The sequence below is a fragment of the Cyprinus carpio genome, chromosome A5 (assembly GCF_018340385.1).
Source record: "Cyprinus carpio isolate SPL01 chromosome A5, ASM1834038v1, whole genome shotgun sequence".
Classification (NCBI taxonomy): Eukaryota; Metazoa; Chordata; class Actinopteri; order Cypriniformes; family Cyprinidae; genus Cyprinus; species Cyprinus carpio.
Window position 1 is genome coordinate 19892147 of NC_056576.1, and position 27100 is coordinate 19919246.

Sequence of the window (27100 nt, forward strand, 5' to 3'; positions counted from 1 at the left end):
TTTTCTATAATGTAATGATAAAAATTAAACTTTCATATATTTTAGATTCATTGCACACCAACTGAAATATTTCAGGTCTTTTATTGTTTTAATACTGATGATTTTGGCATACAGCTCATGAAAACCCAAAATTCCTATCTCAAAAAATTAGCATATCATGAAAAAGTTCTCTAAATGAGCTATTAACCTAATCATCTGAATCAACTAATTAACTGGGTTAAGCTGCAAAAGATTCCTGAGGCTTTTAAAAACTCCCAGCCTGGTTCATTACTCAAAACCGCAATCATGAGTAAGACTGCCGACCTGACTGCTGTCCAGAAGGCCATCATTGACACCCTCAAGCGAGAGGGTAAGACACAGAAAGAAATTTCTGAATGAATAGGCTGTTCCCAGAGTGCTGTATCAAGGCACCTCAGTGGGAAGTCTGTGGGAAGGAAAAAGTGTGGCAAAAAAACGCTGCACAACGAGAAGAGGTGACTGGACCCTGAGGAAGATTGTGGAGAAGGACCGATTCCAGACTTTGGGGGGACCTGCGGAAGCAGTGGACTGAGTCTGGAGTAGAAACATCCAGAGCCACCGTGCACAGGCGTGTGCTTTTGAACCAGAAACAGCGGCAGAAGCGCCTGACCTGGGCTACAGAGAAGCAGCACTGGACTGTTGCTCAGTTGTCCAAAGTACTTTTTTCGGATGAAAGCAAATTTTGCATGTCATTTGGAAATCAAGGTGCCAGAGTCTGGAGGAAGACTGGGGAGAAGGAAATGCCAAAATGCCTGAAGTCCAGTGTCAAGTACCCACAGTCAATGATTGTCTGGGGTGCCATGTCAGCTGCTGCTGTTGGTCCACTGTGTTTTATCAAGGGCAGGGTCAATGCAGCTAGCTATCAGCCATCTGCTGAAAAGCTTTATGGAGATGAAGATTTCGTTTTTCAGCACGACCTGGCACCTGCTCACAGTGCCAAAACCACTGGTAAATGGTTTACTGACCATGGTATTACTGTGCTCAATTGGCCTGCCAACTCTCCTGACCTGAACCCCATAGAGAATCTGTGGGATATTGTGAAGAGAAAGTTGAGAGACGCAAGACCCAACACTCTGGATGAGTTTAAGGCCGCTATCGAAGCATCCTGGGCCTCCATAACACCTCAGCAGTGCCACAGGCTGATTGCCTCCATGCCACGCCGCATTGAAGCAGTCATTTCTGCAAAAGGATTCCCGACCAAGTATTGAGTGCATAACTGAACATAATTATTTGAAGGTTGACTTTTTTTGTATTAAAAAACACTTTTCTTTTATTGGTCGGATGAAATATGCTAATTTTTTTGAGAATTTTGGGTTTTCATGAGCTGTATGCCAAAATCATCAGTATTAAAACAATAAAAGACCTGAAATATTTCAGTTGGTGTGCAATGAATCTAAAATATATGAAAGTTTAATTTTTATCATTACATTATGGAAAATAATGAATTTTTTCACAATATGCTAATTTTTTGAGAAGGACCTGTATGATTTTTCTGTCCTTGGATGAGCTCTCCAAGCACAGAAAGAGTTTAAAATTTACACTTACAAATTAATGTTAGTGTTATATCGTGAATTAACAATTAACAACACCTATGTTAAATTATGTTAATTTATAATATTATAAAATTAGGGTGGCCATATGCACCGTTCATATGGGACACGTCCCGGCCAGGATTTTAATATTGCCTAAAATATCCAGGTTTTGTCTGTTTGCACAGTGCAGGTCGATCATTGTGTGACATTCATGAGAGCTAAAGAGAGCAGAGCAGATGGCTCCTTATGCTTTCGAATCACTCTCGCACCTACTTTGGTGTCTTTTTTGATCATTGCACAGCGATTCAAGTCAAACGAACGAACAAACACATGCGCATACTTGCATTGCTTTGATCGTTCCCTGTAGATCTCACCTTCTCACACACAGCCCCACGATTGGTCGATTATATACAATATCTGCATGTTATTGGTCAAACTGCTTTGGATGTTTAAAGCAATATTACAATCCTGGCCAGGACGTGCCCCATATGAACAGCTCATATGGCCACCCTATATAAAATCACATAAAGACTCAGAGAGATTGTATACAAATCAATAGTTTGTAGTTTTATTGTAGCAAGCATGGTAAACAGAAGCAAGTGAGTGAATGTCATTAATGGTAGTTTAATGGAGAGATGGAATGGTAATGATATTACTGTCTTTGCAGGTGTGTAGGAGATAATGGACTTCAGGAGCGGTGGGAGAACACGCACTTCAAGTTGATGCTGGTTAGTGGGGAGGTAAGTATCACACATGGAACACAAACACATGACGAAGACAGAAAGACGAGGAGAACAGGAATTTGGAGTATACACAGGATTCATCGCTGAACCATGGAGCACAGGTAAGCAGTCCCTACTCAATATGAGACCAGATAATGATGAACCTTGAGGTGTGTGCTTAAGTATAGTGGCTGATAAAGAGCTGGATTAGTGTCAAATGTAGGTGATTGCAGAGGGAGTGCAGGTGGGTAGCAGGAGGGATGATGGGAAGTGTAGTGCAGAAGTGTCTGAGCTGGTGACTGTTAGGCAAGTCATATATCTCCAATTTTTATTAACATATATATATATATATATATATATATATATATATATAGATATATAAATATAAATATAAATATAAAATTATTATTAAATATAAATACATTAATTACAAAACTAAAATAGAAATATATATATATATATATATATATATATATATATATATATATATATATATATAAATTTCTATTTTAGTTTTGTAATTAATGTATTTATATATATTTATATATTTTATTATTAAATTATTTAAATGTAGTAAGTAAAGTACTGTACAATGCCAGCGTGAATGACAAGATAAAACACATAATTCATTGATATCATTGATACCTTCACTGATACCTTCATATTTATTCAAGCCAAATGTTCATACTAAAGGACAAATGTTATTTTATTTAACAGGTATGACTGATGCGCTTAAATTTTACATGTAATCCGATTGAACTCAGTCCAGTAATGCTCCTTGGACACTTTCCTTTTTAACAGCTGTTTCATCTAGATTTATACGACAGACTTTCAAAAGGTTGAAAGCAGTACTGATAGTTGGACTATACAGTAAGAGCCATTTTCCCTGCAGATCAGCCGTCATTGTGACTGCTTTCTTTTTCATGTTCTATTGCTGATTCTCTCCAGCTGAGCCTCAGTAGATTGATAGCTATTTTTGCTTGTTGTATTTTATTGAGTGAGTGATTTTTGTCCCTTTTCCAAAACTCTCACACACAGACACAGACACATAGACACAATATTCTAAACACAAACAACACCATAAATAGGCTACACTGAGCATTTCTATGAGCAAGGTCTGTTTTCTCCCACACACTGGTGCATTCACTTGAATTTTAATTTTAATGCCCAGACAGATGAAGGGTGTTTCTGCAAAAAATAAAAATAAATAAGTGTTTTGCATAAAATATTCAGAAAGCTACGACAATTCAGTGGATATGAGATAGATGAATCCATAAGAGGGCTGACACACAGGAAAGAATATGATGAAATGCTGAATATAAGCCACGTGTGTGTGTGTGTGTGTGTGTGTGTGTGTGTGTGTGTGTGTGTGTGTGTGTGTGTGTGTGTGTGTGTGTGTGTGTGAAAGAGTCTGATACTGACTGGCTGCTTATCAGTACAATCACAAACATTAAATTCCAAAAGACAGACAAGAAAGGTTTACATATCAAACGCTAGGTGTAATATAGTAAAATCTCTTTATTGAGCCCATCAGTTTTACACAGACAAGATTCAATCCTCCATTTTATATTCATTCCTCACTACAATTATCCTTCAGAGGAGGACGAGACTGAACTGTGAAGAACAAACCTATGCATCAGTTTACAGAGGCATACAGGATACAATGGGGTCAAAAGATCTGAAACCACAAGTGATTTTTTTTTTCATTACAAATGATATTATCAGCTATTAGTGTCATGCTGCTTCTTTGTTTTAAATGTTTCAAAATTTGAAAATGTTCTGTTTGTTTTCAATTTGATTTTGAATTCAGACTTTCAGTGTTGTCTCAGATGTTTGGACTCAATTTATACGCTTCAGTAGGGATGTAACGATTCACTCAACTCGATTCGATTCAATTCATGAATTTTTTTTTTTTTAAATAAAATTATATTTAAGACAAATTATGAATTGAATGTGTCCTTTTATTATTGCTTGAATACAATTCTGTACATTTCATTGTGAAATTGAAATATAACTATAATAATATACTAATATAGCACTTGCATATTATTGCACTTTTGTTGGTTTTGATTGCTTCTATTGTCCTCATTTGTAAGTCGCTTTGAATAAAAGTTTCTGCTAAATGCCAAAATTGTAATTGAATGTAAATGTAAATAACAAAACTAAAATTCAATTTTAAAACAAGTCCCAAATCAAATAAATAAGTAACACAAATAAAATAAATCACTTCATTTAAACAAAATAAGGCTTTGTCTGTGCTCTTTCCATTTAAAATTAGAGGCAATCACTGCATTTTAATCAGGATCCAAACAAAGATGCAACATGCATACATGCAACATGAGCAGTTTTTAATTTAAATTAGATTGTATAATTTCAAAATTTTTAAGCAAAAACTGAATGGTTTGACTTCAGTTTTGTGAAACTAATCATAAAAATATCTGAATGAAACAGCGGACGAGCTGAATGAGACGCAGATTCACTCTCTGCCAGCAGGTGGCGCTTTAAGCATTTCCTTAGTTTCTGCTGTAAATGAAGCAGTGCTGCACTTATGAACTTTAATATGCATTATACAGAGGCAAGATGAAAAAAAAAAAAAAAATCAAACCTTTTCTAAAGACAGTAAGTTCCCCTCAGACATGCATTCATATAAACTCCTACCCCTAAATGAATTGGCATCTCAATCGATTTGAATCATCACATATCTGAATCGATTTTCAACCGGCTCGCGGTTAATCGTTACATCCCTACGCTTCAGTAGTTCTAGGAACTACTGATATGTCAAGCTTCAAGTTTAATGGTGTGAGAGATTCAAGCCCTTACCTTGGGCGGTGTATGTCTGACTGTGTCTGAGTCTGACCAGCGATGTTTGAGCTGAGAGGAGTTGGGCACACACTTACAGAATGTCTGCATCAAACAAACAAACATAAAACTAAATAAAGTATTGTTTTTTGTCATTTGGGGTGTGTGTGTGTGTGTGTGTGTGTGTGTGTGTGTGTGTGTGTGTGTGTGTGTGTGTGTGTACAAGTTTGTCTATACTTTGAGGGTCAAATTTCTTCACTAAAATAGTGAAATATTATAACAACTGACTTGTGAGGACATTTTGTGTGTCTTCCTGCTCATGTCATCATGCTTATATTTCAATCTAATGTTGTGCACAGGTTTCTGTGAAAGTTAGGTTTAGGACACAAAAAATTAAAGCAGATATAAAACAATAAGAATACTGTATTCACCGGAGTACTCATTGTTGTATATTATATTATACTATATTATATTATATTACTCATCGAAACAAACCTGTGTGTGTGTCCTGGTTTTTCCTATGTTATGGGGAACAAATGTTCCCACAAAAATACTGTAGTAATACAAGTCAATTTTGACCTTGTGGGGACAGTTATTATTATTATGATTTTATTTTATTTTATTTTTTGGTCCCATGAGAAAAAAAAAAAAAAAGATTATAAATCATACAGAATTAGAATTTTTGCAAATCTAAAATAGCAGAAAATTTTGTGTGAGGGCTAGGGTTAGGGTAAGGGGATATAAAATACAGTTTGTACAGTATAAAGACCATTAGGCCAATTTTATACCCCCATAAAACATGGAAACTGTGGTGTGCGTGTTTGTGTGTGTGTGTTTGTGTGTGTGTGTGTGTGTGTGCGCGCGTTTCTATAATCTCAATGGCATGAGAATCATCCCTTTGCTTTAATAATGCCCTTTTAGTAACATAGCTCCTCTTATCTTGCAAACACATAAGGTCACATATACACTTTCATAAGCATCTCATCTAATTTTCTTTTTAAATGTCCCAGGCAATAAGTGGACGATATTACATTAGCTTTCCGCTATAAGGTAACAGAATCAGACTATTGAAACATTAGGAAGGCCTATCAGAGCTCTCTGTAAGACTGCTTTCAAAAGTAGAAGATGGTCCTGTTTTCAAGTCACTCTTACAGATTTGGTTTGTTTAACCAAACAACCAAATGATGCATGTTATTCCTAAAAAAAAAAGGTTGCTGCAATTCTTAAAATACTACCTTTTTATTTTTTTCTTATTTTTCAACCCCTTCCATTTAGCCACCTATGGAGACAACTTTTTGTGATCAAATAAATTCCCAATGGATAAAATCTAATTTCAGCTTCTTTTTCACACAGACATCCATCACATTATGGAAATAAAATGGCCTACAAAATGTGATTTCATATTGACTTTATAATCAACACAAAATATTCAACTCATCAGTTTGTGAAAACAAAACATTGAATGTTGTTTACAGCAAGGCACTGCACAGAATAAATATTAAAATACACGCTTTCAAAAGTATAGCCACAATACATCATAGCTGTTACCATGAGACTAATGTAATAAAATCACTTACTAACCTTGTCTGTGCAGTTATCCAATCTTTCTGCTACTGTCATGACCATCTTTAGTTATGAGAGAGCAAGAGCAAGAGTGTTCCAGATCTGCATGTAAAATGTGCATAATCTGACTACTTAATTAAGCTAATTTAGTGGTATGAACTTTACACACATTCTGTCCTCCATTTAAAGCACAACATAAGCTTAGATTACATCAGTCAGCTGGGAGAGGAAGAAGGGAAGAGACAGAGGATGTGATGAAATGTGGAGGTGGACAACAGAGAGCCTGAAGAGTTCAGACCACCCGTACTTCAGAGTATTCTGACAGGCAAAACTTTGCAGTTTCAGAAGATACTAACAATAAGAGAGACAGAGAAATAGATAAAGAGAGAAAAAAATGAGAGTGAAACAGAAAGGAACAATGAAAATTTTTATGAGATTGTGGTGCTCATATTTTTGCAGTTTTGACCCAGTGGATAGGTAAAAATCAGTAAAATCTTAGCCTTGGCAGGCTTTTTGTCCTATACAGGAAGAAATTAGATTGCTTAATTTTGTGAGAACTATCTAAGAACAACATCATCTGTTGACCAAACAAGTTTATCTGGCAGGAAAAGGTGGCCAAATGCTTGGATTTTGTTCACTAATGTCGCTAATACTACTACAACAAGTATACATTGTAAAGAGTATTACAATTTAAAAGTACAAAGCAGCATTGTGATTAAGAACACTACTTTATTAGGTATTACATGAAGCAAAGATGAAAACAAAATTCCATCGATTTTTTTCTGAAGGCAGTCAGAACCTTCAGAGGCACATTCATATAATTGATTAACTTTTACAACTTCATTTGTATAATTCCCTTAGCGCTCTTTTAAAACCTCCCAGCTTTCCACCATGTTTTCACACAAAACGAAACCAAAGTCCCTTTAAGACATGTCTTCACTCGGCAGCCATCTTTGAAATGCCACTCGCGGATGTAAGTGCAGCCCTTATCTCTCTGAATGGGGAACATCAAATTCTCCAAAACTGTTCACCAAGCTTACAATTAAATTTCACATTTGAAATCACCAATGAAATCTGACAACGACTATCTCATAAATGAGCTTATTATTTAGGCTAAACCAGTCAGTGCGCATGCGTAGTCCTGAGCACGTCTCAGAACATGGACTGTTTCTATAGCAATCAGGACTTCTAACAGCAGCTGCAATGACGCAATGACTTTACCGATTAGCCAACAGCTGTTTACTCAGAAAACGGGGCTTCCTTCAATAGAGCAACCATATAAAGCATTGCATTTTCCCCATTCAAAACTATACAAGTGACACGTCTTGGGTATTCTATAGTCTTTGATGAAATAGTCTGTTACTTAAAACTCTGCTTTATGCTGGACAGCATTTATTTATCCTGAGTTTTTCAAATCGTCGTAATCAAATTTGGTTTTAATGTTAATTAAAACACAAAACAGTAATACTAACCATGGGGAATTATATCATGATTTATCGTCAAACTGGTAATTGTTTCATCTCTAATATAAACACAAAAAAGGAATTTGGTAGACTAAGATAAGAGAGAAAAGCCCAATAATTATTTGTAATATGTTTGATACAAAAAAAAAATATATATATATGTACTAGAATGAAAAATTAATAAATACTTTCCTGTTATTCTAATTCAATTCAACTTGTTTTGTAGCCAATTCAACTCAAATTCACAATCACAAATTGAAAGGAAGAAACTTAACCCTTTGAGCGGTATGGTCTCACATATGGGATTTTTATTTCCATGCCCCTGGGAGTACAGTCCCACATATGGGATTTAGAACATTCAGTGACATCACATAACTGTCAAATTCAAGCTGTGCTTTCGCGCTTTAGCTGATGCTGAGCCAGAGAGAGACGTGCAATGCTTGTCACATTATCACAACTATGCAATGTTTTTAACAGCATAATGTTAATTTTAGGTTTCAGAGTTTTAAATACACATAAGTACTAGTAAAACAATACATTTAGAGTTTGTAAAATACACACATATGTCTATGGAAGCAACTTTAACAATTCATTCAAATTTTATTCATATCAGATATGCATAGTGTAAGTAACTATAAAGTTCACTCTATTCTTCACCCAGTTCACCAGCCACTTATTACTTGTATTTCGGGATAAACTGATGAATTCATGTGCTTTTAATACAACTTACAGGACTCTCTGAACTGTGGTGGGAACAGACATGGCGGCGCCCATCTCACATTACAGATCACGATCAATATCATTTAGAAAGATTTAGGTTTAGAAACAACAAAACACTTATTTACACATATTTGTGAATCGGAATATCAGATTGTTCATTACATGGTATGCAAGTTTGTGAATATTTTAAATAAATAAGGAAAAACAAAATAAAAGCGATCCATCTGTTATACAGTGTTATTGTGGCCGAAGTGTGTCACGTGACAAGCATGATGCGTCGCCATGGAAACATTAAAGGAAAACATTCTAAAATAATGGTCAAAAAACTCACTCTGGGGGGCTGCTAGAATATTTTAAACTCACCACTGAAAGGGTTAAATGTCTAACCCTGCTGTTAACACAGTCTTAACAAATGTAACACTACAAGTAAATTAACACGTTTGGTTCTAGAAATAGAACTGCCAGCATTTCTTCTACTTTCTAACGGTCTGTTATAGCTCAGCTATAGAGCTCCATACAGTAAACCACATCTCCATACCTCTCCAATATCCATCTTTTGCATGTGTTACATACACGTAAAAATAAAAACTCAATACTACTGTATACTAACCCATCTTACTACGTCAGTATCATTGTTATTTTATAGTCACAGACACATGAGGTTTCCAACAAATCTCAACTAGGGCCATGACAAAAAAACAAAACTGCACATTGCACAGATATCCCACAGTAAGGAAGACGAATGGATTTTTCAACCAGTGCTTCTTTTGTATATATCTCCACTCATACATAGGGGAGTTTCCTTTGAATAATGCATGCAATGACATAAGAATCAATAGCATCTGACCACAAAGATGAACTCTCTATCATTCGCTTTCTCTTTCTTTTTCTTCTCTCAGTTTCATTTGCTATGGCTCACCCTTCCTTCTAGGGCTGCACGATTAATCGAATTTCTAATCGCAATTACAATTATGGATGCCACAATTACGTAATCGTTCAAAGCGGCAATTAATCGTTCAAAGTCCACTTATGTTATTCTGCGTGCTTAGGATGCGTTTTTTCTTTCTTTCTACATGTCATCTTAAAGGGTTAGTTCAGCCAAAAATGAAAATTATGTCATTAATGACTCACCCTCATGTCGTTCCAAACCCGTAAGACCTCTGTTCATCTTCGGAACACAGTTTAAGATATTTTAGATTTAGTCTGAGAGCTTTCAGTCCCTCCATTGAAAATGTATGTAACTACTGTCAACATCCAGAAAGGTAATAAAAACATCTTCAAAGTAGTCCATGTGACATCAGAGGGTCCGTTAGAATTTATTGAAGCATCGAAAATATATTTTGCTCCAAAAATAACAAAAATTACGACTTTTTTACGCATTTTCTTCTCTTCCGGGTCTGTTGTGAACGTGACTGTTGACGTACGACGCTGCTGATGTGTTTTCTGCTGCGCCCAATAACAAAGAAATCACGTCAGCAGCGTCGTACGTCAGCGGCGTCATTGCACTGTTGTGAACGCGCTCACAACAGAACCGGGAGAGAAGAAAATGCTTAATAAAGTCGTAATTTGTTGTTATTTTGGAGCAAAATGTATTTTCGATACTTCAATAATTTCTAACCGTACCCTCTGATGTCACATGGACTACTTTGATGATGTTTTTATTACCTTTCTGGACATGGACAGTATACCGTACATACATTTTCAATGGAGGGACTGAAAGCTCTCAGACTAAATCTAAAATATCTTAAAATGTGTTCCGAAGATGAATGGAGGTCTTACGGGTTTGGAACAACATGAGGGTGAGTCATTAATGACATAATTTTCATTTTTGGCTGAACTAACCCTTTAAGGGTTTTTCCCATTATTTTAATTTTAGTTTTAGTATAACATTATAATACCGTTCATATTTTTACTTTATTATAATTTAAAGAAGAAACCAATCCGATGTATATTTGACATTTTAGGCTTAATACTATAGAAAGAACTAAAGGTTTTCCATTTAGAGTGTTTTCAGCTTGTTTATTTTCATATAAAATAAAATACGGCATGCAGTTGCATCAAACAATGGTATAAACATCATTCAGTGTAAATTGTGATAATCGTAATTAATAATCGCAATTACAATTTCAAGGGAATAATTGACAATTATGATTTTTGTCATAATCATGCAGCCCTACTTCCTTACGCTATCCTCTCTCTGTACCTGTGTATTCAAAGCAGAAGTCTGGAAAGGTTTTGCCAACATGGACTCCAAAGGGATAGTAAAACCTGAAATTACCTGTATTGTACGGTCCACATGAGAAAAACTTATTAAACAAACTAAATAATGTTTTAATTGAACTCTAAACATGCAAATATGTTTATGTGAAGGTTAGGTTTAAGGTTAGGGGACAGAAAATATCATTAGCTTAGTATAAAAACAACAGAAGTCAATGGAAAGTTTTTACAACGATAGAAAAACAAACGTGTGTATGTGCATGGCTGACTGCTCCTTCAACTCCAATCCACCCCAAAAGCTATTGGGTGTGAAGTGATGCCCATTACAAATAGGAGATAGAAGGGCGAGGCAAGGACAGCATACACAAACAAAAAGATCCACCAGTGAGACACTGGGGGGCAATCGAGGCCACAGGCACATGGGAACTGATGCAATCTGAGGGGTAGAACTAGGGGTGTCTTGATGTAAGAATGGGAAACTGGATTAGCCTGGCTCTTGCACTTAATACGATTTATTTACTTTGGAAGAAAAAAAGAAAGCCTCACTCCATTACAGAGACATACTCGATTGGACTCTATTCAAAAGCCTGTGTATTCTGGATCAATGGAAGGCATACATGTAGTTCTGTTCATACATGACATTGTTTTTGGAAATATGTAAAATTATTAGGCAAACTATTAGCACCGCGAACACAGTGGGAGAAAAAGGAATAACAGTTCTGTCATGACAACTGTCTGTTAATGTATTTGGTCTTGGCGGAATAGATCTGCTACGCTGCTGCTGCTAGTACCAAGACTTGCTACTGCCAATACATTAGGGTTGGGCGATGTTTTTAAATTTCGTATTGGACGATGTCTACAGTGAAACATTGCAATGGACGATGACATCGGCGGGGGCAAGCGGGAGTGGGGTGGGGGATGTATGGGGGTTTGGGTTGGCGGGGGGATTGGGGGAGGTGTGCCTGAAGCGTGAATCCTTTTAACCCTCTGAAGTCGATTAACGTGTATACGCGTTATGAGGCATTTTGTCCTGATAACCCCGAAAAGAACTTAAAATTACACTTTCAGTTTTGATTGTACAGATAAGAGCAATACATCAATCGAATCTGTAATGGGTCTACTTTTTTTTTTGTATACAGACATAATAACAACAAAACTTTGTGCACTTATAAAATAAAGATAACAAACAAGGTGTGCTGTCTGCAGCCTTTGTCTGCGCTGATCTTCATTTACAAACGCGTCATTAAAATGAACTGTAACTCAGTGAATACTTAACGAAAAGACATGAGAGATATATCTATAGAAAGCCTGACATGTCTACTTTTAAACTAAACAAGTGATGCCGAAAACAAATATTATGTGATAAAGTAATCCATATGAAAACAACGCGATGTCCGTGTTTTCACGTCTCCCGTCATTATCTTCTAATGCGACCATGCCCCCCCCGCGCTGAACGCGCTTTTTGAGATGATAATGTTTCACTCAAGCGCACGCGGCTTGAATACGCCCACACAACAGAAGACAACGCAGCGAGATTGTTCTTTATTTTTTTATTATTTTACTGTTTGCTTCGCGATGAGAGGAATAAGACATAATTCACCCCAAAAATGATGGTTGAGGATTTAAGATTTGGATTACCTCAGAAAAACAGAATGAAGCACTTTATTCAGCAGAGATCATAAACATGAGTAAGTCTCTTTTTATTTATTTATATACTTGTACTAGTTTTTCACATAACGTGTAAACATTTTACTAGTTTGACTTTTTCCAAAGACTTTTTTCCAAACTATAATTCCTGACTAAATGTATAATCAAGTGAAATATTATGAAGTTTCAATAACAATATACACTACTATACCATTCAAAAGCTTGATGTAAATAATATAAATGTAACAAATAAATGTAACTGTAACAAATGTAACAAACAATGTTGCTCTTTCAATTTATCCCCCCTAAAAATCTGAAAAAAATATTCTCAGCTCTTTTCAACATACATACATAATAATAATAATGATAATAATAACAATAAATGTTTTTGTGTAGAAAATAAGATTGATAAAAGGATTTCTGAAGGATTGTGCGACTGGAATAATGATGCTAAAAATTCAGCTTTGAAAGTCAGCTTTGATTGTTCCTAATAAACTGTTTAACTGCACTCACAAGTGAATATTAAATTATGTTGTGGGATAATTAAATATATTCTAAATAAACTACAAACATAAAATTAAATAGATTTATTTTATCCTCACATTCTTTCTTGTAATTCTTCCCTCTCAGTGACACAGCTGACTGAATGGCTCATTATGCAGCTCATTATGCAGGCCTTTGTCTTCTCAGGTGTGAATCACAATGTACAAACATGATAGTTGACGCCTACTCGCATATGACTTTTACCCACAAAAAGTGTCTTAGAAAATTTAAATCAATATATTGTTTTCTGTAAGTGAGTAAACAAGATGATTTTCACATCATTTAGAAAGAAAAATTCTAGGCTACAAGCTCCAGTTTCTGAAAAAAAAAATTCTAGGCTACAAGTCCCGGGAACCAATGTTCTGTATGTGTTTTATTGCCTCATCAAGTGATAACATTTTTTTTCTCAAAAACACAATCATGTACATACATGCTGCTCACATATTATTATAGCACGGTTTGTGCTGATTACAGTGAGATTAGACTTTAGCCATTTAGATATTTATAAGAAACTGAAAAAAGCATAAATGTCAGGGCATGAAAAAACTTCTCCAGGCCCCAAAAATACCCTTAGACTCCAGAGGGTTAAGGGAAAACAACTAACGATTCCTAACACCTTGTCTACACCGGATGTGAGCGGCGTGGCGCAACAAAATAATATAGAACCACTGATCTATAATATTGATTCATTATAGACGGTTTCAACAGCAACAACATAAACAAACGTTACTGTGCATGTGCGCTTTTGTGGCCCTAACTTAAGACTCAGGTTGTTGAGAGAACCCGCATTGCATTGCATCATGTTGCCTTGATTTTTCTTTTTAACCTGGTTCAAAAAATAGTTTTTTTTTTTTGAGAAGTGCAGACTTATGAAATATATACAGGAATTGTAGAAAAAAATACAATAAATTGTTTATTGTGCATTAGGTTGTGTATTAATGATATTATTTAGCATATTTAGCATCATTTTGCCCTTCTGCTCTGTGTTTGTATATTTTGCCTATGTTTATGCTTATGTTTGTGGTATATTGGGATGTGGATTTGTGAGTTGATTTAACACTGAGTGCTAAAAGCATCATTAAGACGGAATGATGTGATCAAGAATGTCAAGGTTAATCACTGAACTAATCACAGCCAAGAGACAGAGATTAAAGGAGGGAGAAAAGAGCAAGAGACAGTTCACCTTCTCAAGATTTACAAGTCTGTAACCACATCTCACATCTTCAGGACACCACACAGACACACACAAACAGTCTGTCAGATGATGACTGTACGGGGGCGGCAGCTATTAGGGTAGCTAATGGCGATAATTTCAAACACTGTTTTTGAAAGACTAATTAACTGACAGATTGAGTGAAAGATTTGAAAAGCGAAGGAGGGAGAAAGAGATGCATATTGCAGGTGCCAAACTAAAGATCCAGGCCCACGGTTACAGTAATCCAGCGCATGAATTATTTACACTGCATCTAAACTCAATCTAGTGTACACAGATCAATTCCTCTGCACAAAACATGGGGGAGGAAAAACAGGGAAGGCGGGAGGGTAGGAGGGAGCGAGGGAGAGAGGCAAATTAATAAATGAATTTAAGAAGTTATTAAATGCTAAATTATTTACATGTCAAATCAATCAGAAGAGCTGATCATGAATAGCTGCAAGATTGCCTCATTTTAAGGCAGTGCAGAGGGGATGGAGTGGGGTGAGAGAAGCAGATAAGAGGTGTTGGGAGAGAGGCCAGATGATTAAATAAATAAAAAATGTGAATTTACAACAAGTAACTGCTTATATTCTAAGGATCAAGAATTAAGGAAGGTGACTCAACCAGAAACCATGAAGTACTGTGTGTTTTTGCTATGTTAAACCCTAGAACTAATCCCTGAAAAACAATCTACTGTGTAAAAGACCATTTTATATACATTCCCTCTTGTTCTCCAGCTTGTATAAATCAATGAAAGCGGGGCCAACATTAGTGGTGTTGAAACTACTGAGGGCAAGTGAGATCAGTTTAAGTGTAGCTACTGGAAGTGTGCTGTAGAGATGCAGGTCCATTTAAGCTCAAAAATCATTCCCGCTTGTGTATGTGCTTTATCTAATAGACAACCTGTATTTTTCATTGCTTTCTTCATGACAGTTCAGACATGTTATTTTTATTATTGATACCCTAAATGTTAGCAGTTTAGACAAACTCCTGTGATAGACTCCTGTTATACAGTCATTTTTACCCTTGGAACCTACTTTCAGAAAGCCATACAATTTTTATTAGAAGTAATCATTTTTATTAGAAGACCGCTAAGGTAATTATTTGTTTATTTCTATGATCCAGAATTGTAATACTGTTGCCTACAGACACAACATTGCAGTTTTTTGAAAACAGAGAGATAGAGAACCAAAATAAATGGCTTCTATGCGACATATTGTTTTATAGCACAAGAAAACTTTCATCTGCGTTCAGCTAGAATAACTATCACTGTTCCCCTTCATGCTTTCACGATTGCATAATAAAACCAGTGTCACATGATACAATGGGAATCATATTTTAAACAGTGAGCACAAAGCCATTCGTCTGCAGTATTCTCGTGCTGACTGAGCAAAAGTCGGTGCAGACCTGAAGCAGTATTTGAGGGAAATAATGACTTTCTCCATCTGAATGACTTTGGGCCACAGGTGTACTTTATAATGAGTCTATGTGCCTCAGATATGGCTGAGTGCTACTGTGATTGATAGGTTTGGAGATCTGTCACTCAGCATTTATACTAAGACTTGTAGAGAAATACACAAACAGATGATAAAAACCCTTAGAGAGAAAACTAGAAGTTGATTTGGATAGTAGCCTACCTGTCAAAAACTTCCATCAAAGTGATGATTTTAAATACTTACTGCATTAGTATTATATAATTATGTTTTGTGTTTTAAAGTGCTGTAATAATGAATAATAAAGGCAAATGTAAATGAACAAGGCCTCAGCAATAGCAGCAAATGAAGTGTGCTTTAAAGGTGCTCCATATTAAAGCCACTGTGAAGATACTGTCAGGTTTTTAAATGAGCCCAATTAGAGGCAAGGAAAGCCAAATGGCAATTTTATCATTAGCTCTTCTGAGTAATTCACTAAATTAGAGCAGCTCTTGTTAAAGTTTAATTTTGAAACATTCTGAATAGATGGCGATAATTGCCACAAGGTAATAATGAGTTTTTAGGCTAACTTACGTTAAATAGTCTCAAAATGAGGTTTGCATAAATTGTAGATTATCTTTGTTTGATTTGTAAGACATTTTAGCATTTGTTTGATTTTTGCAAAGAGGTTTAAGCTCATTAGTGAAATAAACTATGCAATAAAGGCAACAGAAAATGCTGTTGTGTTTCTGTAAGATTCATAGCTCATCATTATTGTTGCATTATAAACAGATTTATTCTTGTGACGATAGTGTAGAGGTCAAAAGTTCAGCCAAAAATGAAAATTCTTCATCATTTACTTACCCTCATGTTGTTCTAAACCTGTATGCATTTTTTTAATGTAAAAGAAACAAACAAACACATGACATAATTTTTGGGTGAACTATTGCCCTCTACACTTTTTTGTCCCCAAAACATTTTGAGAGGAATGTCACACTGCCTACTCATACCATATTTGTGGGCTTAAATTTTGCTTTAGCCAAAAAGTATATTGGGGCTTGTTTAAGTGTCAGCAGCAATTTCAATCAAGTCACGTTGTCTAAACAAATACAAACTGGGTCAATTCCCAGAACGACATAAAGTATTAATTACCAATAATATCTTTGGGTTGGACACTTATTGAATGCAAGACAAAGTTTCCCTAGATACAAATAATTTTTAGGGCAAATTTGTATCGCTTTGCCAGTCAATTCCTTTAGCACATTGTAGAGCTTTTATCTCTTCACTTGAGTCACTAAGAGGGAAGATGTCATTTTCCCTGCATGTCTTGTTCACACTGGACCTATGGGTAACTGAATTGCAGGTGCAAAAAGGTGCAAAAGGGTTACAGAGTCACCATAGACATAAGACCTAAAACGAGCAAATGCTGTATCCTGATTAGAGCCCGACCGATATGGGTTTTTGGGGGTCGATACCGATATTAGGGAGTAAAAAGAGACTGATATATCGGCCAATATTCTTTATGTGTAGACTATATTATAGTACACTATAGTCAAAAGTTTGGACACACGAATGGGATGTCTTTTGACTTGCACTGTACAGTATATAGCCTACATAAACAGAATACACACACACACACACACACACACATATATATATATAATATATATATATATATATATATATATATATATTACACACACACACACACACACAAAACAATTTTTTTTTGCAATGAGAACTCAAATGTGGTGATCAAACACTTATAATGATGTGACAAATGTAGTGGAGGCAGCGAATTAAAAAATTTAACAATAAACTTTATTATTCAAAATGAGTCTGACATCAGTGCACTTAACAGTAAACTTCACTTCACTTATCAAAAATCATTAACACATATAGAACAAAATATATATAAGATGAATTAAGAAATTAAACAAGGTAACTGTGTAGGGCAAGCAAGCTACTGCCAAACCAACAGGGGCAGGTTATTTTATTTAAAATTAATATATAATAATAATTAATAAAAAAAATTCTGCATTAAATGTTCTGTCAAAAAATGTTCATATCGGCGGCATATTTGACGTTACCGATATATCGGCAACAGGCTCATATCGGCCAATAATATTGACTAAACGATATATCAGTCAGGCTCTAATCCTGATTCTTGCTAATTGGATTAAAATTATTGTGCAGCAGGTTGAGCAAAACTGAAGAATCTCTGTCTGTCTGTCTGTCTGTCTGTCTGTCTGTCTATCTATCTATCTATCTATCTATCTATCTATCTATCTATCTGTGTGTGTGTGTATATGTGTGTTTTTTATGTCTATTTTTCTAACCGTTTTTTTTGTATGTCTGTCTACATGTCATGTTTTTTATATGTGTGTGTGTGGAGTATGGTGAAGTAACCTTTGTTTATATCAGGCTCAGTCGGGGGGTTAGTTCTCCTCTGGCCAGACGGAACCAGCAGTTCAATTCCAGGCTGCAGCAATGTCACATTGTGCAGAGGACTCAACAGGTTCCTGTGGTCAGAAAAGGATCTGCTGCCCGCAGTTGATTTTGATATTCTAGGTATTATCAAATTGCCAGAGTTTTGAGAACGCAGCGGACGTGGCGGACTATAATGTAACAAGAGCTCGTTCAAATACCAAGGTGCTATACCATTCAGGGCTTTATAAGTAATAAGCAAGATTTTAAAATCTATATGATGTTTAATAGGTAGCCAGTGCAGTGTTGACAGAACTGGTCTAATATGGTCATACTTCCTGGTTCTAATAAGAATTCTAGCTGCTGCATTTTGAACCAGCTGGAGTTTGTTTATTACTAATCTTGAGGTCATAAATGCATGGATTAACATTTCTGCATTTGACATTGAGAGCATAGGTCATAATTAAGATATATTTTTGAGATGGATAAATGCAGTTTTACAAATGCTAAAAATGTGGCTTTCTAAGGAAAGATTGCTATCAAATAGCACACCTAGGTTCCTAACTGATGACGAAGAATTAACAGAGCAGTCATCAAGTCTAAGACAGTGTTCTAGGTTATTACATGCAAAGTTTTAGGTCCTATAATTAACACCTCTCTTTTTTTTCAGAATTTAGTAGTAAAAAATTACTCGTCATCTAGTTTTCTGTATCGACTATGCATTCCGCTAGTTTTTCAAATTGGTATGTTTCGCCGGGCCGCGAAGAAATATAGAGCTGAGTATCATTAGCATAACAATGAAAGCTAACACCGTGTTTCCTGATGATATCTCCCAAGGGTAACATGTAAAGCGTGAAGAGTAAGGGCCCTAGTACTGAGCCTTGAGGTACTCACTTGTGATCGATATTATACCTCTTCATTCAATGCTAACGAATTGATGGCAGTCATGTAAGTACGATTTAAACCATGCTAATGCACTTCCATTAATGCCAACACAGTTTTCTAGTCTATGCAAAATAATGTTGTGGTCAATAGTGTCGAACTCAGCGCTAAGATCCAATAGCACTAATAGAGAGATAGAACCACAATCAGATGATAAGCAGGTCATTTGTAACTCTAATTAGAGCAGTCTGAGTACTATGATACGGTCTAAATCCTGACTGGAAATCCTCACAGATACCATTTTTCTCTAAGAAGGAATATAATTCTGAGGATACTACCTTTTCTGGTATCTTGGATAGAAAAGGTAGATTCGAGTTTGGTCTGTAATTAACTAGTTAGAAGAGGATCTATGACTTCTAGAAGCACCTCTTTTAGGAGCTTAGATGGAATAGGGTCTAACATACATGTTGTTGGTTTAAATGATTTAACAAGTTTTTACAATTCTTCCTCTCCTATAGTAGAGAATGAGTGGAATTGTTCATCAGGCAATCTATAGCACACTATCTGATGCGATACTATAGCTGACAGCTGCATAGTTACCATTTTATCTCTAACAGTATCGATCTTAGAAGTAAAGTAGTTCATAAAATCATTACTGGTGTGCTGTTGGGAAAATGTCAACACCTGTTGATGGTTTATTTTTTGTTAATTTAGCCACTGTATTGAATAAATACCTTGGGTTATGTTTGCTTTCTTCTAAAAGAGATGAAGAGATGAAAAGTAATCAGATCTAGCAGTTTTTAATGCTTTTCTGTAGGATAGGTTACTTTCAACGCCAAGCAATACGAAATACCTCTAGTTTTGTTTTCCTCCAGCTGTGCTCCATTCTCCGGGCTGCTCTTTTTAGGGTGGGAGTAAGCTCATTATAGCACGGTGTCAGACTGTTTTCCTTAATCTTCCCTAAGCGTAAAGGAGCAACTGTATTTAAAATGCTAGAAAAGTGAGAGTCCATAGTTTCTGTTACATCATCAAGTTGTTCTGAGGTTTTGGATATGCTAAGAAATTGGGATAAATCAGGAAGACTACTCACAAAGCAGTGTTTTGTGGTAGAAGTAATGGTTCTACCATACTTGTAAAAAGAAGTAGAATACAAAACTAAATAATGATCTGAGATATCATCACTTGGCTGCATAATTTCAACACCATCAACATCAATTCCATGTGACAGTATTAGATCTAGAGTATGATTTTGACAATGAGTAGGTCCTGAGATGTGTTGTCTAACCCCAATAGAGTTCAAAATGTCTATGAATGCTTATCCCAATGCATCTTTTTCATTATCAACATGGATATTAAAATCACCAAACAATTAAAACTTTATCTGCAGCCATAATCTGCAATAACTTGGATATAAAATCAGCACATTCTTTAATAAAGTCTGTATGGTGCCCTGGTGGCCTGTATACAGTAGCCAGTACAAACATCACAGGGGATTTATCATTAAAACTTGTTTCTCTGGACAATTTTATATGAAGTATCATTACTTCAAACAAGTTATACTTGAAGTCCGCCCTCTGAGAAATACTGAAAACATTGTTATAAATTGAAGCACCTCCCCCTTTACCTTCTGGACGGGGCTCTTGTTTATAACAGTTATCTTGGGGGGTAGACTCATTTAAAATAATGTAATCATCAGGTTTTAGCCAGGTTTCTGTCATACAGAGCACATCTAGGTAATGATCAGTGATCATATCATTTACAAAAAGTGCTATATCAGGGACCTGATATTCAATAAACCAAGCTTTGCCATTTGTTTATCCGTATTGCATCTGTTTTTTATTTGTTGAACATCAATTAAATTGTTACTCTTAAATTGGTTTGGACGTTATTTGTATTTTATAGTTCGGGGAACAGACACAGTCTCTATAGTGTGATATCTAGGTGAAAGTGTCTCTATGTGCTGAGAATTAACCGATTTCTGTGACATGAGGCGGCTAGCAGATGGTCGGTTTAGCCAGTCTGTCTGCTTCCTGACCTGGGCCCCAGTTAGTCAAGTACAAACTCTAAGACTATGTGCCATATTTCTAGACAGAAGAGCGGCACCACCCAAGGAGGGATGAAGACCATCTCTTTTCACCAGGTCAGGTCTGCCCCAAACACTCGTCCAGTTGTCACGAAATCTATGTTATTCTGCAGGCACCACTTAGACATCCAGCCATTGAGTGATGACAGTCTGCTATGTATCACATCATTAATGTTTTGATTGGAATGGAAGAGCGGTGTTTTGACCCACAACTATGCCACCTCACAGTCACCCGTTGCCCTGCTGCAGAGGTGCTGTTACCGGAACCAAACAATGTACAGGACTCCCTGAGCTAGTCTGTCTGTAAATTGTTGAACATCATGGCTTTCAAACTTTGTTTTTAAATCTTTCAAAATGAAATCATTTTAAGTTTAAAAATAAATTATCTTTTATATATGAAAAATGTCAATTCAGCGTTTGTCTTCACTTTGCTTTTCCAGTGTATTTATTTATTTATTTATTTTTATTTATTTCAATTTAAAACTAATTGATATTCAAAACCGTTTTAATTTTGCTTATTCACATTTTGCATTATGTTTACTATCCCAATTCAAATTCAATTCAAATTCAGGAATTGAACTGAATATATATATTTGCAAATTTTTTAGGAGTAATTGTTACACAGTTTGACAGACTCTTGATTGTTGGCGATTTTAATATTCATGTTTGTTGTGATACTAATCCCCTAGCAAAGGATTTTACAAGTCTTATTGACTCTTTTGATTTGGTCCAAATCAGTGATGCACGGGTCAATGTATAAACAACCCGCAACCGACCGACGTTTTCAACTAACCCGCCCGCAACTCGCAAAAAAATAAAAAGAAAATATTGTACCCGACCCACTTCCTGACCCGCATTTTTTAAAAGTAGTAAATGCTCATCGTAGGCAGGGGCGTAGAATTGGGGGGGACGCCAGGGACGTGTCCCTACCATTGTCCAGCGACTGCCAAATCTGTCCCTAGCGATAATTTTGAAAAAACAATTAAATATATGTATATGTTTTGTAATTTCGCATCTGATGACGCATCTGAAACATCATAACCATTGATAGTATTACCTAAGAAGTTAAAGTAAATAGGCTACATTAGAAAACGGCGCGCTTTCAAGGACGCGCATTTATTATTTTTAAATGGGCGGAATGTAGTCACTCACCCGACAAGAAGTGCAACAGCTGATGATACTGAACTGCAGCGTGCCGGTTAGAGCGGTTCTCGTTCTCGAGTCAAGAACCGGTTGAATCGGTTTTCGGATCACCAGTACACTAAACCGAGAACCGTTTCTGTCAGACGTGTCCAATTTGAGAACCGAGGAGCTGATGATATTGCGCATGCGTGATTCAGCGTGAAGCAGACTGACACACAGCGCGTCTGAACTGGACTGGTTCTTTTGGTGATTGATTCTGAACTGATTCTGTGCTAATGTTATGAGCGCGGGTAAACCGAGGGCTTGAATGAAGGGCAGTCAGGCGAAACTTACGTTTATTTAATAACAAATAAATCGCAATGGATTATGTATAGTAAGTGGATCATGGTTTCTGCGCTGATGACACCTAATTTATTTACTTTATATCTTCAAGACGTAAATCCTCATATGCACATTATTGCTGCTACTGTATTTGAGTGCGTTGTTGCAAAACTTAATTGTAAACTTTTCATGATTATTAGGTTTTTAACTGACTAAAGTTATGATTACTGACTTTGTATATTTGTAAGTTTGATAGACTTGAAGCCATTACATCATCGCCAATGACGTCATTATGTTGAGCGTAAAACAACCGGTGAACCGTTTTTTTTTTCAACCGGTTTATTGAATCGAACTGTCCGAAAGAACTGGTTCGCGGAAAAGAACCGAATTTCCCATCACTAGACTGAGCTCATGCGTCATCTTCGCGCCAGTTATTCAGCCAATAAAGTGTAGACCTATGTATTTCAAAATTGTGTCTAGTACTATATATAAATTACAAAGGTTTAATTGGTATCTTTATTTTCAAACGACCCGACCGACCGCGACCCGAATATCATTAAAAATATTTTTGGATGACTCGTAACCGCGGGTGACTGCAGGCACCCGCTCATTTTGAATCAACCCGCACATCACTGGTCCAAATGGTTAAAGGTCCTACACATTCTCTGGGCCATACACTTGACCTGGTTTTGGTTTATGAACTTTCTATATGTGATCTTGAAATCTGTGAGTTAAGTTTCTCTGATCATAAGCCTGTAATGTTTACTTGCTCTTTATCAGGTCAAATTTCCAAAGTACATAAGCCTGTACTCTGCTCTCGTATCTTTAGTCTTACAGTTAATGAAGATTTATCTGCACATTTTAATGAGGCCTATCAGCTATATTCTCTTGGTCCTTTCTTTAATAATTCAAATGCTGAACAACAACTTACTTGGTTTAATTCTACCTGCTATGACATTTTAGATTGTATAGCCCCTTTGCAGAAAAGACAACAAAAATTAAAGGCTGAACCATGGCTAAATAACACTATGCGGGCACTGAGACGAGTATGTCAGCGTGCAGAACGGAAGTGAAAAAGGACAAGTTACATGTGTCTCTTGAAATCCTACGTACTTCTTTGACCAACTATCAAAAAACTGTGAAAGCAGCTAAATCTAAATATTTTTCAGACATTATATCAAGAAATTGCCATAAACCCAGGATTCTTTTTTCCACTATAAATTCTGTTATAAATCCATCTGTTGATTTTCACTTTGATGAACCTGCTATAACTTGTGAAAGCTTTCTTAGATTTTTCAAAAATAAAATAAGCGATATCAGACAGTTTATTATTCCTGCAGATTATGACCCCTCAGTGCCTCTAGCCTGTAGTTCATCTTTTAGTGAATTTGAACCAATCTCTATAGATTCTCTTCGAGAACTTACTAAGCAATTAAAACTCACTACGTCTTCTACTGATATTATTCCAACATGCTTATTTATTAAGATTTTGGATGCTGTTGAACCGTGTATCCTTTCTATAATAAATGCGAGTATCTCTGAATGGACTGTCCCTGAATATTTCAAATGTGCAACAATCAACCCACTCTTAAAAAAACACAATTTGGATGTGACTGTGTTATCAAATTTTAGGCCCATTTCTAATCTTCCTTTTATTTCTAAAATTTTGAAGAAAGTTGTTTTTAATCAATTGCTAAGTTATTTAGATTAAAATAGTTTGTTTGAAACTTTTCAGTCAGGTTTTAGGAAACATCACAGTACTGAGTGTGCCCTTTTAAGAGTATTAAATTATATCTTGCTATCAGTTGATACTGGTAACTCTGTAGTACTTTTGCTGTTGAACCTAAGTGCAGCATTTGACACTGTAGACCACACTGTGTGGGTATGGTATTAGTGGTTCTGTCCTGGAATGGTTCAAATCTTACTCGAATAATAGTACTTTCTCAGTTTGTGTGGATGGGTGCTCATCCTCTAAATCAGTGTTGACTTGTGGAGTTCTTCAAAGTTCTATCCAAGCTCCAATTTTATTTTCATTGTATATGCTCCCGTTGGGTTCCATTTTTAATAAGCACAAAGTGTTGTTTCATTGTTATGCTGATGACACACAAATTTATGTGCCTTTTAAGCAAAATGACAACCAGAGTTTGAGTGCTTTAATTGCTTGCCTGTCTGATATTAAGGCCTGGATGTCTCTAATTTTTTTTAATCTCAATGAGAGTAAGACTGAGGCAATTGTGTTCGGTTCTTTAGCTGTATCTGGCAACATACAGCAAATGCTGGGTGATCTGGCTGCATATGTCAAGCCCACTGTAAAAATATTGGGTGTTGTGTTCAATTCTGCTTTGACTTTTAATAAGCAAGTAAATGCAGTAGTTAAATCAAGTTTTTTTCAGCTTAGACTCCTTGCTAAGGTGAAGGGTTTTTTATCTTGTGCTGAGTTCGAGAGAGCTATACATGCTTTTATCTCTTCTCGACTAGACTACTGCAATTCAATGTATATTGGTATTATCCAATCATGTATAAATTGCCTACAAGTGGTGCAAAATGCAGCTGCCAGACTTTTGACTGGCACTCGCAAATACGAACATATTACTCCCACCCTACTCTCTTTGCACTGGCTGCCAGTCCATTTTAAAATAGAGTTTAAAATTTTACTTTTTGTTTTTAAGGTTTTAAATGGTCTGGCACCTTCGTACCTTTCTGATCTGTTGAGTTTACACAGTCCAGCTAGATGTCTAAGGTCATTGAATCAGAAACTCTTATTGGTCCCTAGATCTAGGCTGAAGAGAAAAGGTGACCGGGCTATTGCCATAACCGGAACTAAATTGTGGAATAGTCTTCCAATCTCTATTAGAACAATTGAATCTCTTTAAAACAAGGCTTAAAACCTACCTCTTTGAGAAGGCTTTTAGTGTATGAGCCAACAGGAGTTTATGTCGACTAATTATTATTTGTTTTTCTTGTCTTTATCGTTTCTATGTATTTTGATTCTTTTTAAATTATATTGTTCAGCACAATGGTCAACCATGTTGTTTTATTGTGCTTTATTTGAATTCCAACAAACAACTTTTTCCTTTTACATGTGTGAAAATAGATGATAGTTGTAAACCACCTGTGTTTTGCTGTGGAATGGCCTGGGAGGTGATAGAGGCAGAAATTACAGCAAAGATCCTAATTAAGCTCAAATACGGCTCTAACATCATAGGTTTTGTGCTGTGTATATCTCTTGCCTTTTCTAAACCTGTTAAAACACTCATCTGATTACAGCATTGTGCAACAGAGTGTCACCTGTCACCACAGTGATGACACTTGAAAGCAAGAGATGTTCTGGTTGAATAATAATCACATTTTCACAGACACAATTGCCACTGTACAACTGTTCATTTTCAGCAGAATAATCACTCTCGTTGTATTCTCACTGGAATTGTAGTTATTTCTGAGCAATGGTATGAGCTCAATTCAGTTTTTAGAAATTTAGCTTTTTTTTTCAAACAGGAAATATATATTTTTTTCTTTGCAGTATGTGGCATATTGAATTGATAAAACAATGGTATGTGTCATGGGGCAAGAGTCTGTTGCAGGGATGTTTGAAAACAAAGTGTGTGAGCATGCATTCAATTACAGTTTTTGTTGATGAACAACTGAGAGGATGAATTACTCACTGTTGCCCAAATACGTCACCCTCTTGAGAGAAAGAATATTTAGATTATTTAGAAGCTTTCACCACAGTCTCCATAATCACTACCTTGCAGCTGTTGAAAACAACAACAACAACAACAACAACAAAAAAAGGTCTGTTGTCCTGGTCCAGCTATTTTTCTTCAAGAGACTTAGATTTAATGGATGATGCAATGAGGTTATTTTATTTTTAGTGATGTGATACCATAATATACTCCAAAAATCTCTGCCTTCCAATTGGCTCTGGAGAGGCACCCGCATTGCCCTGAAAAGCGTTTCTGATGACATGTGAATCAACGCACAGCTTTGGAAGGTAGTAGCTACTCTAAAACACACATACAAACATAGGCTCTGAGAGTTCTCTTATCCACCCACTGTTAGGTAGGCGTTCTCTCTGATGCTCAATGTTGGAGGGAGAGAGAGCGAAAGTAAGCTGGGATGGATGGGTGAGTGGTAGAGACAGAGAGAAGAATGACAGATGGGTGAGAAACGAACATATGTGAAAGCTACAATCACTCACTTGTATTCAGAGAGCATGGCTTTGTATGTTTTCCCTTGACTGTATTTTCTGTACCAAAGACTATGTGCTTTTGTGCCGAAAGTTGGAGATTATGTATTTGGTGTCAAGAGTTTTGAGCCATTTTAGTCAAGTAATTGTCTCCTTGGAAGCATTTTAGGGCCTTTTGAGCTTATTGCTGGAGTAATTGCATCCTAAGTGTTTTGTGTGGGTTACAC

At 36.1% G+C, this 27100-nt stretch overlaps 1 protein-coding gene across 2 annotated transcripts in view; it reads right to left on the minus strand.

Moving 5' to 3' along the window:
* LOC109070369 (fibrinogen C domain-containing protein 1-like) overlaps positions 1 to 27100 on the minus strand; it is a 98313-nt gene that overhangs the window by 62017 nt on the left and 9196 nt on the right. The window contains exon 2 of one of the 2 annotated variants that reach the window (XM_042756343.1): positions 5093 to 5176. The exons of the other annotated variant lie outside the window; for it this stretch is intronic. Within the exon in view, the coding sequence (XP_042612277.1) occupies positions 5093 to 5176 (84 nt within the window). The remainder of the gene's footprint in view (positions 1 to 5092; positions 5177 to 27100) is intronic. 2 annotated transcript variants of the gene reach the window in all.